At 45.9% G+C, this 14,737-nt stretch overlaps 1 protein-coding gene across 1 annotated transcript in view; it reads right to left on the bottom strand.

Moving 5' to 3' along the window:
* Positions 1 to 14,737, bottom strand: part of RYR3 (ryanodine receptor 3) — a 1,291,138-nt gene that overhangs the window by 401,465 nt on the left and 874,936 nt on the right. The window contains 1 exon segment of the mRNA XM_029600192.1: positions 12,745 to 12,985. Within this exon segment, the coding sequence (XP_029456052.1) occupies positions 12,745 to 12,985 (241 nt within the window).

Raw genomic sequence — 14,737 nt, 5'->3', positions numbered from 1 at the left:
CACATTGAAATCGTTGGTTCAGTGTGCTGTGGCAGTCAAAAAAGCAAGTAGAATGTTGGGAATTATTAGAAAGGGAATGGTGAATAAAACAGAAAATGTCATAATGCCTCTGTATCGCTCCATGGTGAGACCGCACCTTGAATACTGTGTACAATTCTGGTCGCTGCATCTCAAAAAAGATATAGTTGCGATGGAGAAGGTACAGAGAAGGGCGACCAAAATGATAAAGGGGATGGAACAGCTCCCCTATGAGGAAAGACTAAAGAGGAAAGACTTTTCAGCTTGGAAAAGAGACGGCTGAGGCGGAATATGATAGAGGTGTTTAAAATCATGAGAGGTCTAGAACAGATAAATGTGAATCAGTTATTTACTCTTTCGGATAATAGAAGGACTAGGGGGCACTCCATGAAGTTAGCATGTGGCACATTTAAAACTAATCGGAGAAAGTTCTTTTTCACTCAATGCACAATTAAACTCTGGAATTTGTTGCCAGGGGATGTGGTTAGTGCAGTTAGTGTAGCTGGGTTTAAGAAAGGTTTGGATAAGTTCTTGGAGGAGAAGTCCATTACCTGCTATTAATTAAGTTGACTTAGAAAATAGCCACTGCTATTACTAGCAGTAGTAACAAGGGATAGGCTTAGTTTTGGGGAACTTGCCAGGTTCTTATAGCCTGGATTGGCCACTGTTGGAAACAGGATGCTGGGCTTGATGGACCCTTGGTCTGACCCAGTATGGCATGTTCTTATGTTCTTAACATATACCACAATATGGTATATCCCAAGGCCTCATCTGCAAACTGCTCCTAGCATCCCCTGGGAGAGGCATCCAGAGGTCACCGCAAGAGATCCAGGGATTGAATTCCACAGCCCCAGCTTCCAGAGGCCCCGGACCCTTTGCAGTAGAAGAGGTCCGGAAGTATCATCTGCATACTGCTCCCAGCATGTTATAATATTGGGGGTGGGCGCACACAAGGGGGTTGCACAATTACGCGTGTCACTGGGCCTTTTGAAAATAGGCCTGGCGCGCGTATGAGCATTACGTGCGTAATCTTTTGAAAATCCAGCCCTTGATTTTTAGGCAAGAACCTTTTCTCATTGAAAATCAATCAGGCTCTTATCTAAATCTTACTATTGTACCAGCCCTTACTGAAAGTTTAATCATCCCATTGTAGGACACTAGCTGATTAATTAGTAAATTCACCTCCGGCTGGATTTACGCGTGCAGGGCTTTTAAAATCTGCCCCACTCTGAAATAGGTCTGCAATTTCATTGTTGAGTTCCTTCACAACTCTGGGGCGAATACCACCTCACCCTGATGATTTGTTATTCTTTAGTCTGTCAATCTGAGTTATTACATCCTCTAAGTCACTCACTTTCATGATCCCTTCTCTCACTAGCCATGTCATCTCCTGTTGCTCTTTCAAGACATTTACTAACACAGAAAACACATAGCTCCTCTCCTGGTGTCCATAGTTCTCTGCTCAGCACTAACAAGTAACCTTCTGTACCAGCCTTCCTTTGACCCAATTTTTAAGCTATGACCAAAGTTATAGAGGGGTTTGACCTTGGCCTTTGGAAGACTACATAATACAATTTGGAATTGGGATGGATGGGACTAACTGTAAATGGCCTGTTTGCTAATTCTCTTGGGGGTTTTTTTTTACCTAACAGATTTTATGTATTTATGCATTTATTTATTTATTTATTTAAGAGGTTTTGTATACTGTCGTTCGAAAATACATCACAACGATTTACAGAAAAAAAACATAAAACAAATAACAAAACAGTATATAAAACTACATTATTCATCTAAAAGACTGGATACAATCATTTAAAATCACAGGTAAACAAGACAATAATTCAGAACTCTTATTGTTAATGACCCTTTTTTTGATCTTCCAGATAGGCTCGCTTGAAGAGCCAGGTTTTTAGACCTTTTCTAAATTTCCATAAGTCAGTTTCCAACCTTAACTCTGCAGGCATAGTATTCCAAAGGCTAGGTCCTGCAATGGAGATGACTCTCTCACACACCAAGATCAAGTGAACCGTATCTATTGAGGGAATATGAAGTAAACCTTTGTTCACTGACCTCAATGATCTATGTGGGGAGTGTAGTCGAATAGAGAAATTTAACCAGTCAGTTTTTGTCCATATATTGCCTTATGAAGAATGCAGCAAGTTTTATACCATATTCTCTGAGTAATTGGAAACCTGGGTAATTGTATCAAAATTGGTGTGATATGATCTCGTTTTTTACAGTTTGTTAGAACTCTAGCTGCAGAGTTCTGCAAAACCTGCAGCTAGAGTTCTAGGTACTCGCCATGCCTTTTTATTTCTAGCTCATTCAGAACCAGGCATCATGAATTTCATTCACAACTACCTGGGGATTTTTCCATATTCAGTAAGCTGGTGAGCGAAACCAACTTATCTGGCTAAAGTTAGCCAGATAACTTGTCATAGATATTCAGCAGGACAAATCTCTTGCTAAATATATTTGGTTAAAGTTACCAAGGTAAAATTGCTCAGTTAACTTTTAAGCCTAACTAGCTATATTTGAATATAACTGGTTAGGTTTAACTGATCCGATTAAATCTTAACTGGCTATATTCAAAATATAGTCAGTTAAGAAGCAAGAAAAAAAAAAAACATTCAGGCCAGGAGGCCCAATCCCCCATCCCCCAAATCACTAGATATGATGTCAGGGCATAGCACCCAGCAGCCCTTCTCAAGTCCTTCAAAAGAAATACAAGAAGTCATGGGCATAGTGCCCCAAGGATACTCTTCCTCCTGCCCCTTAATTTCACAAATACTGCACAGGCTCTGGGCCCTCTCCTATTCCTCACCCTCCTACCTGCAACCCCTACGGCAAACCTCCTACCCCATCTAGTACCCCCCAAAACCTTCATGGCCACTGGGAACATGCTACTGTTATACTGTTAAACTGTTATACTGTTATTTCCAGTATTACTGTCACATAATACTCTGACAGCAATATTGGATGCTGCTGGGACAGTACAAATATACAGTGCTTCTGGTAGCCATGAGGGGATTTTGGGGTTGCTGGGTGGAGTGGGATGTTTGGGGGTGGGGGGTGGTGTGGAGGTTAGGAGGACAACTGGAGCCCACATAAAGGAAAATTGGTTCTTACCTGCTAATTTTTGTTCCTGTAGTACCACGGATCAGTCCAGACTCCTGGGTTTATTCATCCCTGCCAGCAGATGGAGACAAAGAAAAGCCTCGCTGACACTGCATGATAAGCTCTGGTGCCACCTGCAGTAGCTCAGTATTAATCTGTATCCAAGCCAAAAAACATTATGTGAAAAAACTTGATAACAACTTGATAAAAACCAATAGAAAACATTTGAAGAAAGAAAAGAAGTATGCTGAAAGGATTATAGCTGAGCGGGAGACTCTCCCCCTCCAACCTGGGTGGGTTCTGGACTGATCTGTGGTACTACAGGAACGAAAATTAGCAGGTAAGAACCAATTTTCCTTTCCCTGTATGTACTCGGATCAGTCCAGACTCCTGGGATGTATCAAAGCTTCCTAGAGAGGGTGGGACCTGGAAAGTCCTGCTCACAAGACACTTTCACCAAAGGATAGGGAGGTATTTTGATCTCCCAAATCCAAGTGATAATGCCTAGAGATGTGAATCGGAACCGGAATCTGATCGGTTCCGGTTCCGATCCAAATCTTAAAATTTTTATTGCCCAGCCCGATTTGAGTTCTGATTATCGGCTGCGCCTGATCCGATAATCAAAACACCCTCCCGAACCCTCAAAAAAGGTTTTAAAATTACCTGGTGGTCCAGTGGGAGCACGGGGAGCGATCAACGGCTCTCAGGCCATCAGCTGCATTAATAAAAATGGCGCCGATGGCCCTTTGCCCTTACCCTGTGACAGGGCAAAGGTAGCGCCGGCGCCATTTTGAATAAAGGCAATACGGCCTGAGTGCAGGAGATCGCTCCCGGACCCCCACTGGACCCCCAGGGACTTTTGGCCAGCTTGGGGGGGGCCTCCTGACCCCCACAAGACTTGCCAAAAGTCCAGCGGGGGGTCCGGGAGCGACCTCCTGCAGTCGGGCCGTATTGCCAATATTCAAAATGGCGCCGATGCTACCTTTGCCCTGTCACAGGGTAAGGGCAAAGGGCGATCAGCGCCATTTTTATTAACGCAGCCGATGGCCCAAGAGCGGGAGATCGCGCTCCCGCTGGACCACCAGGTAATTTTAAAAGGTTTTTTTTGGGGGGGGGGGGTCAAGGGGGTCATTTTAAAGGGTCGGGTGGTTTTGTTTTTTATCGGGCCATTGGCGCCATTTATATTAGTGGCAGCCAAAATGGCGCCGATGGCCCGAGAGCGGGAGATCGCGCCGGGACCCCCCACTGGACCACCAGGTAATTTAAAACATTTTGGGGGGGTTCAGGAGGGTGGGGGATTTGTTTTAAAGGGTCGGGGTGGGTTTAGGGGTTGTTTTGGTGTGCCGGTTTTCCCGCCCTCCCCCGATTTACGATTTTTCACGATAATTCAGGGGAATTTCTATTGTATCGCGACTCTAATGATTTTTGACGATTTAAAAAATATCTGCCGATTTTTTTAAATCGTCAAAAAACGATTCACATCCCTAGTAATGCCTTGCGAATGTATGCAGCGACTTCCAAGTCACCACTCTGCAAATTTCCTGCGGAGACACCAGCTGAGCCTCCACCCACGAAGCCGCCTAAGCTCGAGTCGAGTGGACCCGTAGCCCTTCCGGAACCAGATGGCTCTTAATAATATACGCTGATGCAATAGCTTCCTTCAGCCACCTTGCAATGGTTGCTTTGGAGGCATGGACACTAGAGATGTGAATCGGTACTGGGCTCGTTTCTGGTATTGGGTTCTGAACGCTTATTTTTTTTTCAGCTGTCCTGAGCCGAAAAAAAAACCCCCCACCCCAACCCTTTTAAATCATATTATTTAGAATCCCCCACCCTTCCGACCCCCCCCCCCCAAAAAAAAAACCTTTTCTAAAGTACCTGTTGGTCCAGCGGGGGTCCCAGGAGATAGCTGTTTCTTTACTGATGACAACTTGTAAGATGGCTAAGCCTGCTGAAATTACAATAGACTCTCTATGGTCTGCTATCACTAATTTGGAGTCAGCTCTTACCTCACATATTGATAATGTTTTGGGATGCTATGGGACTTTACCTGGTTAAGTTAATGAACAATCTCAGAAAATTATTGATTTAGAAAGTCAGATCATTATTGTTGTTGCTGATTGTAATAAATTATACCACAGTCTCTTTGATTAGAGATAATCAATCTTTACACAGGAAGACAGAAAACATGGGTAATTATTTTAAAAAATGTAATCTGAGATTAGTGGCAGCCGACGGCCTGAGAGAGGGAGATTGCTCTCGGGACCCCTGCTGGACCACCAGGTACTTTAGAAAAGTTTTTTGGGGGGTCGGGAGGGTGGGGGATTTTAAATAATTCAATTTAAATGGTCGGGGTGGGTTTGGGGGTTGTTTTTCTGTGTGCCCCCCCAAAACGATAAGAAAACCACACGAAAATTTTGTGGGGTTTCCCTATCGCTTTCAGGGACCCCCCGATACCTGACAGATGAGAAAATATCGTATATTTTCATCCGTCAGAAAAAACGATTCACATCTCTAATGGACACCTTTCTTTGGTCTGCTCCATAAAACAAAAAGATGATCAGACCTTCTGAAAGCATTAGTAACCTTGAGATACCGAAGCAAGGTCCTGCGGACATCCAATAACATAAGCTCCTGAGCATACGGCACTGACGTATCCAAATCTGGGAAAGCTGGAAGCTCGATCACCTGATTCACATGAAAATCCGAGACTACTTTCGGAACAAAAGAAGAAACGGTACGCAATGAGACCCCTGAATCCGATATTTGAAGGAAAGGGTCCCTGCACTACAACGCCTGTAACTCCAAAATCCTCCTGGTGGAATAGATGGCCACTAGAAAACGACCTTGAGTGTCAAGTCTTTAAGAGTTGCTCTCCGAATTGGCTCAAAGGGAGTGACACAAAACCCTCGCAGAACCAGATTAAGGTTCCAGGGGGGACATACCTTTCACACTGGAGGACACAAATTCTTAATGCCTCGAAGGAACCTCTGCACATCCGGAAGGGAAAATAAGGAGCAGGTCAGGGCCGCTACCTGTACCTTAAGAGAGTTAAAAGCAAGGCCTTTTGCTAAACCTTCTTATAGGAAAGACAAAACGTGGAATATTGAGCCCGAACCACTTTTGTCCCTTTGTCTATGCACCAAGCCTCATAAACCTTCCAAACCCGAACATACGAGAGGGAAGTAGACTTACGCCTAGCCTGTAAAAGTGTGGAGATCACCGGCTCTGGATATCCTCTCCTCAAACGCCGCTTCTCAAAAGCCAAGCTGCTAGACAAAAGCGATCTGCCTGGTCGGAAAATATGGGTCCCTGATGGAGAAGACCCGGAAGATGACTGAGGCGCAGCTGACCATCCACCGCTAGATTTACAAAATCTGCGAACCACAGTTGACACGGCCACTCCGGAGCCACTAAGACCACATTCCTGGGATGCTTTTCTATGCGACGTAATACCTTGCCCACTAGAGTCCGCGGAGGGAAGACATAGATCAGGATCTCCTGAAGCCAGGGTACCACTAGAGCATCGACCCCCTCGGCGTCGTACTCCCTTCTGCAACTGAAAAACCATGACACCTTCACATTGAGCCAAGTTGCCATCAGATCTAGATGAGGACAACCCCACCATTTCTGGATGAGCTGCATTGCCGAATCCGCCAGTTCCCACTCGCCGGGATCTAGGATCTTGCAACTGAGAAAATCAGTCTGGACGTTGTCGATGCCCATGATATGAGACACAGCTAACTGTAGCAAGTACTGTTCCGCCCATAGAAATATTTCTTGAGCCTCTAGAACTACCCCCTGGCTTTTGGTGCCACCATGACGATTGATGTAAGCTACTGTCATCGCTTTGTCTGACAGAACCCTGACTGAGCGACCCTGAACAAGAGGAAGGAAAGTCCGAAGTGCAGGCGGATTTCCCTGGTCTCCAACCGATTGATAGGCCAGGAGGCTTCTTATGAAGACCAAGTGCCCTGGGCTGACTGCCACTTGCAAACTGCCCCCCAACCAGAGAGACTGGCATTGGTAGTAAGAACCACCCAATCCGGAACTTTGAAATTGACATCACGCTGCAGATTGGAGGACTGCAGCCACCATGGGAGGCTGTTCCTTGCCGACGCATACAGCACAATCTGTTGATGAAAGGCCTGTGACAGAGGATTCCACCTCACCAACAGTGCCCTATGAAGTGGGTGCATATGGGCAAAGGCCCACAGCACTAATTCCAGCGTGGAAGCCATCAATCCCAGAGCCTGTAGAAAATCCCAGGCTCGGGGTACCTGCAATGCCAACAAGTGGCGAACTTGGGACTGCAACTTGTTCATCCTGTCCTCCGAGAGAAACACCTTGCCCTGCCTGGTGTCGAACCGAGCACCGAGGTAGTCGACTTTCTGAGATGGCTCCAAATGAATCTTCTCCCGATTGACCACCCAGCCGAGAGACTCTAGCAGATGAATAACTTTTCGCACCAATGATCAACACCTGTCTAATGATTTGTCCCGAATCAGCCAATCATTGAGATAAGGGTGAACCAGCACTCCTTCGTGTCGAAGAGCTGCCGCCACCACCACCATAATCTTGGTGAACATGCGAGGAGCCGTGGCCAGCCCAAAAGGAAGAGCCTGAAACTGGAAATGTTGACCCAGCACTGCAAACCTCAGAAAATGCTGGTGATCCTGATGAATGGGGACATGAAGATACACCTCTGTCAGATCCAGGGAAGCCAGGAACTCCTGAGAGCGCACCGCCACAATGACTGAATGTAAAGTCTCCATGCAAAACCGTGGAACCTTCAATGCCACATTTACTCGCTTGAGATCCAGGATGGGTCGAAAGGTGCTTTCCTTCTTTGGCACCACAAAGTAGATGGAGTACCGACCCATGCCTCGTTCATGCGGAGGGACTGGGATTACTGCATCCAAGTCGCTCAACCTGTGCGATGCTTTTTTGAAAACCCGCAGTGGGAAACTAAGAACAGGGGGAATGAGACAAGCAAACTCTAACGCATAGCCTTCTTTATAACCATGAGGACCTGTGTAACTTTGGTCTACTCCCCATAAAAATCTGCCAGATGCCCCTATATAGGGAACGGCGGAGTGAATTGGCCTCGTTTGATTGGGTGACCTTAGCCCTGTAGCTCCCCCACTAGTAGGAGCACTGAAAGGTCTTTGTCCGCCCCAAAAAGACTGACCCCAAGCCGGGGCTCTAGGTTTAAAAGGTTTCTGCGAGACTGAGGGATCTCTCGAAGGTCAAGATCTTCTACCATCCTGAAAACGCATATGGGACAGAAAGGCCTGCCGATTCTGAGGCTTGTCCTGCGGCAACTTATGCACCTTCATCTCACTCATCTGCTTTATCAGCTGCTCCAACTCCTCCCCAAACAAGAGACGACCCTTGAAGGGTAAGGAACCCAGCTTGGCTTTAGAAGACACATCCACGGATCAATGACGAAGCCAAAGCAAACACCTGGCCGCTACCGCGAGACCCATAATCTGAGATAACGAACGCACCAAATCATAAAGGGCATCAGTTACATATGCGACTAACGCCTCTACGTGATCTGCTTCGGACGTGTCAGCTCCTAGCTGCGTTTGACCGTCCTGAAAACGCTGAACCCAGCGGAGGCATGCCCTTTGCATAAAGCTGGAGCAAATGGCGGCCCGCAACCCCAAGGCCACCCCCTCAAAAATCCTTTTAAGATGAAGCTCCAACTTCCTATCTTGAACATCCTTAAGGGCTGCGGCGACCGCCACCGGAATAGTTGTCTTCTTTGTGATCACAGAAACCGCCGCGTCCACCTGCGGAAGTGCAAACAGCTCCAATGTTTGCTCTGGTAAGGGATATAGCTTTGACATTGCTCTACTGACCTATAACCTGGAGTCCAGAGAATTCTACTCATACTCCACTGTCATACAGACCTATGATAGGGAAAAGCGAACAGAGGAGCCCTAAGACTATTGAGGACAGGATCTACCCCATCTATCTCCGGCACCTCCTGAGGAGCTTTCAGCCCCAACTCCTCGAGAACCTGAGGGAGCAGAGGCTCCAACTCCTCCCTCTAGAACAAGCATAGAATTTTGGGATCATCCCCTTGTGGAACAGGAACCCCAGTGCCATCTCCGAGATGAATGTCCATGGACCCCATATCATTGACCAGCGCTGCCGCTGCTGAAGCACCTGGAAGGTCCACATTCCATAATTCGTCCTCCAGCCCTCCCAGGCATGACGAACAGGGAACCCCCGAGGATCTGAATTCTCTCGAGTGATTGAATCCTGCCCCCACCCCTGACAATGGAAGACCTGGACCCCGAGCTGTCTGAGAGAACTGTGGGGCCCCCATACCCTCTAGCTGACTAAGGCCAGGACCCTGAGCTGTCAGAGGGAACTGAGGGGCACCCATACCCTCCTGCTGAGCCAGATAAGCCAGATAAAATCTGGCGAAAAAGCTCACGCAGACGCAGGCATAGGAGGGACCTGGTCTCCTCCAGGCCCCAGTGGCAAATTCTCCTCTCTATTTGTGTCCACTGAAACCCCCTGCCCTTGTAAGGGACTTGGGCGGACTGGGAATAGCCATGGAGGGAGATCACCCTCCCCTTCTAAAAATGGTGGCGCACGCGAGTCCGATGATAAAATGGCCACCAAAACAAGCCCAACCGCGGCTGCTGCATGCCTCTGCATCCTCCTCCGGTTCAGAGGCACTGGAACTAAGAGGGTCCTTCCCTCCCCAAAATGGAAGCCGAACAGAGGCCTGTCCTGCCAAGACGTTCTGGGACCACACCGCATTGCGGCAAGCCGAGCCGCGAACCATTCCCCTTTGGGGAGAAAAAAAAGAAAAAAGAAAAATTAGCAAAAAAAAAAAAGAAAAAAACGGCCCGAAAAAAAGCAAAACGGATGGGGAGGTGTCCGCTCCTGAGCCTTACCACTCAGCTGCTCCGGAGCTTCTTCTTTTCTTAGGGCTTTTTTTTTCCAATTAACTTTACCAAAAAAATCAACTGGGGAATCCCTCTCCTAAGGCTGAAGGGAGCTGTCCAGCTCAGATCAGCTAAAAGATAGTAAAGAGAGAAGCAAAAACCCCTGAAGAAAAGAAAAGGAGGGTAAAGCCGCCTGAACGCCCTCGTGAAGGGAGGGATCTGGACCATGAGATTTACACCTCACGGATCAATTTGGAGTGAGCACTAACCGTTAGCTCATCCACTTCAACCGAGCAGGGAAAGGTTCCTCACAGGAACCAATCCCCTGGGAGAAAGGCTCACAAAAAAAAAGAAAAAAGTCTAAAAAAGAGACTGCAGGTTTATGCACCAGCATAAACTGTTGAATTCAGAGAAATACTGAGCTACTGCAGGTGGCACCAGGGCTTATCAAGCAGTGTCAGCGAGGCTTTTCTCTGTCTCCATCTGCTGGCAGGGATGAATAAACCCAGGAGTCTGGACTGATCCGAGTACGTACAGGGAAACTCTGATATTTTTAGTGAGGGAAATCGGTCTTGCTAACTTAGAAGTTTTTGTTTTTTTGCTACTTAACTGCATAGATTTTGATTATGGCCAGTTAAGGTCAAAGTTATATAAGTAAACTTATTTGGATAACTTTAGCCAAGCATATCCAGCATACCCAGATCATTTTAGGATTCTTCAAGCACATTCCGTTTTAGCCAGACAACTTATCCGACTAGCTCTGAATATCAGAGTTAAATGATTAAGTTCTCTTCCTAACTTAAGATGCAGGCATTCTGGGTTAGAGTTATCAGGATAATAACTTACCTGGGTCACATCTATCTGGCTAGATGTGCCAGAAATTTAAACCTTGTGGTTTATCCGGGTAACTCAAACGTTACTCAGACCAATACTTTTGAATATGGACCTTTTACCTTATTGCAACATGTGAATGCGAGTCACTTCCAAGTAAATCTACAAAAGTGAAACCTTGTAGAAAATAAAAGCCTGACCTTCTCCATTAGGGGAGTGAATGTGAAAGAATTTGGAACTTAATTCTAGACAGCCCAAATTCCTCTTCTGTGGATCACAGCAGACAAAAGGAGCCTCGGTTAACCAGTATCTTTAGATAACTGCAGTTCTGACTTTAATAGCCAGGGAACCCCTGCACAGAGAATCTGTTAGCATGCAAGTGTAACCAAGAGCCATTCTCTGGTTACTAGTATGCCCAGAGAGGCACTAGGTAGAATAGGTTACTGATAGGCCCCTTTGAGGGGCCTGAGAATGGCCGTCCCTTTAGGAGGATTTATAACAGTTCTCTCTCGAGAGTCTGGAGGCAGTCCCTTATATTTTTTAGAGAGTTAGGAGGAAGTGAAGAGCTTACCTTTTTGTACTTTTCAGGCCCAGTCGAGGAGGAACAAGCTAACCCAACCTGTGAATCTAGACCAGGGTTGGGAGGGTGGTCCAGCCAGTCTAATCACTAGCTGGTTTGGATATTCCTCCGGGTTGTTTTTGGGATTTTGAGCTTTTCGTGGAAGGAGCCTCACTGGACACCTGGGCTTTTCTCGGATTCAGGGCACAGGGAACCCTGTGTCTCGGATGACCAGAGATAGGGAAGACCTGCCCCTGAGCTGGTGACCCATTGTGAGGATTAATTCTGGTGTTATATTCAGTTACGGAAAAAGGGAAATTGAGTTCAATCATCCAGGAGGAAGATTTTTGGCTGCCCCTTCCTTCCTGCATAGGAGCAGAGTAAGACACCTGCTTCCAGGGATCCCTCCCCTAAGGAATTCAGAAGAGAGTCAGCGACTGAGATAAAACCAAAGAAAGGAAGAAACTGCCAATTGTGAGTAGAAGAGTTGTAAAGAGATTAGAGAACAGCAATCCGGACTCATCAGCCCCTGGAAGAGGAAAGATCACTCTATGCAAGGACAGGATTTTTGGCCAACCGTAGAAGGGGTTTTCCTGCCCAGCTTAAATATTGCCCTGCCCATCAGGACCTCTACCTCACCTAACCCAGGAAGGTGGTAGGACCCCTTGTCCTGTGAAAGATTCCTGCACAGATAGAGGCAAAGTTGTAATTGAGAAGAGAAATAACTATGGATTAGAACCATATCTATTGTGCCATCAGCGATTATTTTATACAATAAACTTAAGTTTGGACATTAATTCGGTGTATCCAGCATATTTATTTGGCACACGGCACACAAGAGGAGAAATTACCCCTCTCCCATGGATAACTAAGAGAAAGTTTGCCAACACTGTACTGGGACCCAAAAAGAACCCTTTCCCCCCAAGCCAAAAGATCCACACCCTGGGGAAAGGGGTACAGAAGAAAGCTAGTCAGGGTTCCTGCCCCAAAAACTTACAAATACTTTTGTGGCCCCACCCATGCAGAACATGCACACTGGGTTGGGGTTACAGAAGGATCAGTGATATACTATAGTCCAGGGGTAGCCAAATAAGGTTCTCAAGAGCTACAAACAGGTCTGGTTTTCAGGATATATACAATGAAGGTGCATGAGATAGAGTGGTATGCACTGACTCCAATGTATGCCATTTTTTATAGATATTCTGAAAATCAGGCCTGTATGTGGGGATTGAGGACCATATCTTGCTACCCCTGCTATAGTACCTCTTGAAAGCATCAGTTAACTCATTTCATCTTTAATTCTCTCACCTGTTATTATCCACGTAACGAATAAGCATTGGATAGAAAGCATAGAGATCCCTGCAGAGAATGGCAAATTCATCAAGAATGAGCAGCTCAGCTTCCTGGGTGTCCGCCTTGCTGTCTGCCTTTAGTTGCTCTTCTTCTAATACAACCTTGATGGCTTTTTTCTTCAACTTTTCCAGTGTGGGAAGGAAATGACTTTTAAGTAGATCGGGACGTGCTTTGCTGATAATAGGCTGGGCATAGACTGGAAATTCAAACAGAAAAGAACCAAGTATAATTTTATATCAGTCTCTCATCATTCACTCTTCTCCCTCCTTCTTTCCCTTGTCTTTCATCTACTTTTGCAAATATTAGTGTTAGCCATTAATTGTAACTGTAATACTTGGCAGGCCGCAGGACAACTCCACGATCGGCTGTACTCACCCAGGAAGCCACCAAGCCCTGACATGGCAAGAACATGGCTTCTCTGGCTGTTACCTTGCCTTGCCTTGTTGTTACCTTGCCTAGTCTTGCCCTGTCTTGCCCTGCTTGTGTCTGAGCCCCCAGTGCTTTGCCTTGTCTTGTCTGTCCATCTCTGCTTGACTCCTGGTTCTGACCTCCGCTATGGATATTGATTACTCTTTTGGAATACCGCCTGCCCTGACCCCAGCCTGGACTTCAAATTGTCTGACCACCACCTGGCCCGACCTTGGCCTGGAACCAGATACTATTTGCTCGCTGCTTGCCCACTTCTTAGCCTGGATCGTATACTGCCTGATCGCTGCCAGCCTTGACTTCTGCCCGAGACTTGACTTTGTCTAATTGCTACTTACAGGACTCTTGCCTAAGGGTTTAACCTGCGGGGAATGGGGCTGGTATAGGTGAAGCCCTAGCTCCAGTCCTGTCAGTTCTTCAGTTCCTCCTCTGTTCCCAGGTTCAGTCTACTGAGTGGTTAATTGTTCTGTTTGTTTATATGCAGTATCCTTACTTCTGTTTTTGTATGACTATATTCTTTTTCTTTTTTTTATCAATCTTGTCTTATGTTGATTTATGTTGATTTTTATTCATGTTAAGCTTGTGCCTTGCTCCAAACTTTGTAGGGTGTGGGTTGCAATACAACAAATAAATAAATGAATATTAGGGGTGTGCATTCATTTGAAACAATGGGTAAAATGCAATGAATGAGACCATTTTTATTTTATTTGTGACCCCCTCCAAAATAAATGGAAGGTGCAATAAAATTGTTGTTGTATTCATTTGTTTCCCACTGAAGTCTATCCTATTCAAACTCTACTCATCCGCAAGACCCATCAGAGAAGCATATAAAGGAACCCTGCACGTCCCACCAACTAAATCCATGTGCCTAACATCCACCAAAGATCGTGCATTCTCCACAGCGGGCCCTGTCATTTGGAACAACTTGCCGAAAAAAACTTAAGACTTGGCTTTTCCTCCAAGCCTTCCCCTAATTTCTAAAATGTCAACACACCTCTCAACCAGGTTTCGCCCAATTAACTAGACTCTCGGACCAATATCAGTATATATGTATATATTTAACCTTTAGTTTTTGCTGCCCTTCTTCTTCCCGGCTACTCTAGCCCCGCCCCAAGTTTGATCTCCTATGTTATATGTAACTTTGCTTTTGCCTTCTTGTTATATGGTTATTTAGTTAGTCCCTAAGTTCCATGTTAACCGATTTGATATGAATCTTTTCATGAAGGTCGGTTTAGAAAAATGTTAAATAAATAAATAAATATAAAACTGCAGCTGGTGGTTTTCTCCTGAAGGTAATTATAGCAACCAAACAATGGCAGTGAGTTAATAGTCTGGATGCAGCTGAGGTGGGGCAGAATAAGCTCTTATCCCAGATGCTGTTGGCTTTTAAAGGAGCACCACCCCAACATGTAAGTAAAAATAATTTAAATAGTTTAGCTTCAGGCTGAACCAGGAGGGAGGGAACATGGGCAACTGGGACTGAGAAAGGAGGTGAAAGTAGGCAATAAGGACTGGAGAAAGA

The sequence above is a fragment of the Rhinatrema bivittatum genome, chromosome 4 (assembly GCF_901001135.1).
Source record: "Rhinatrema bivittatum chromosome 4, aRhiBiv1.1, whole genome shotgun sequence".
Lineage (NCBI taxonomy): Eukaryota > Metazoa > Chordata > Amphibia > Gymnophiona > Rhinatrematidae > Rhinatrema > Rhinatrema bivittatum.
This window is presented reverse-complemented; position numbering and strand designations above follow the sequence as displayed.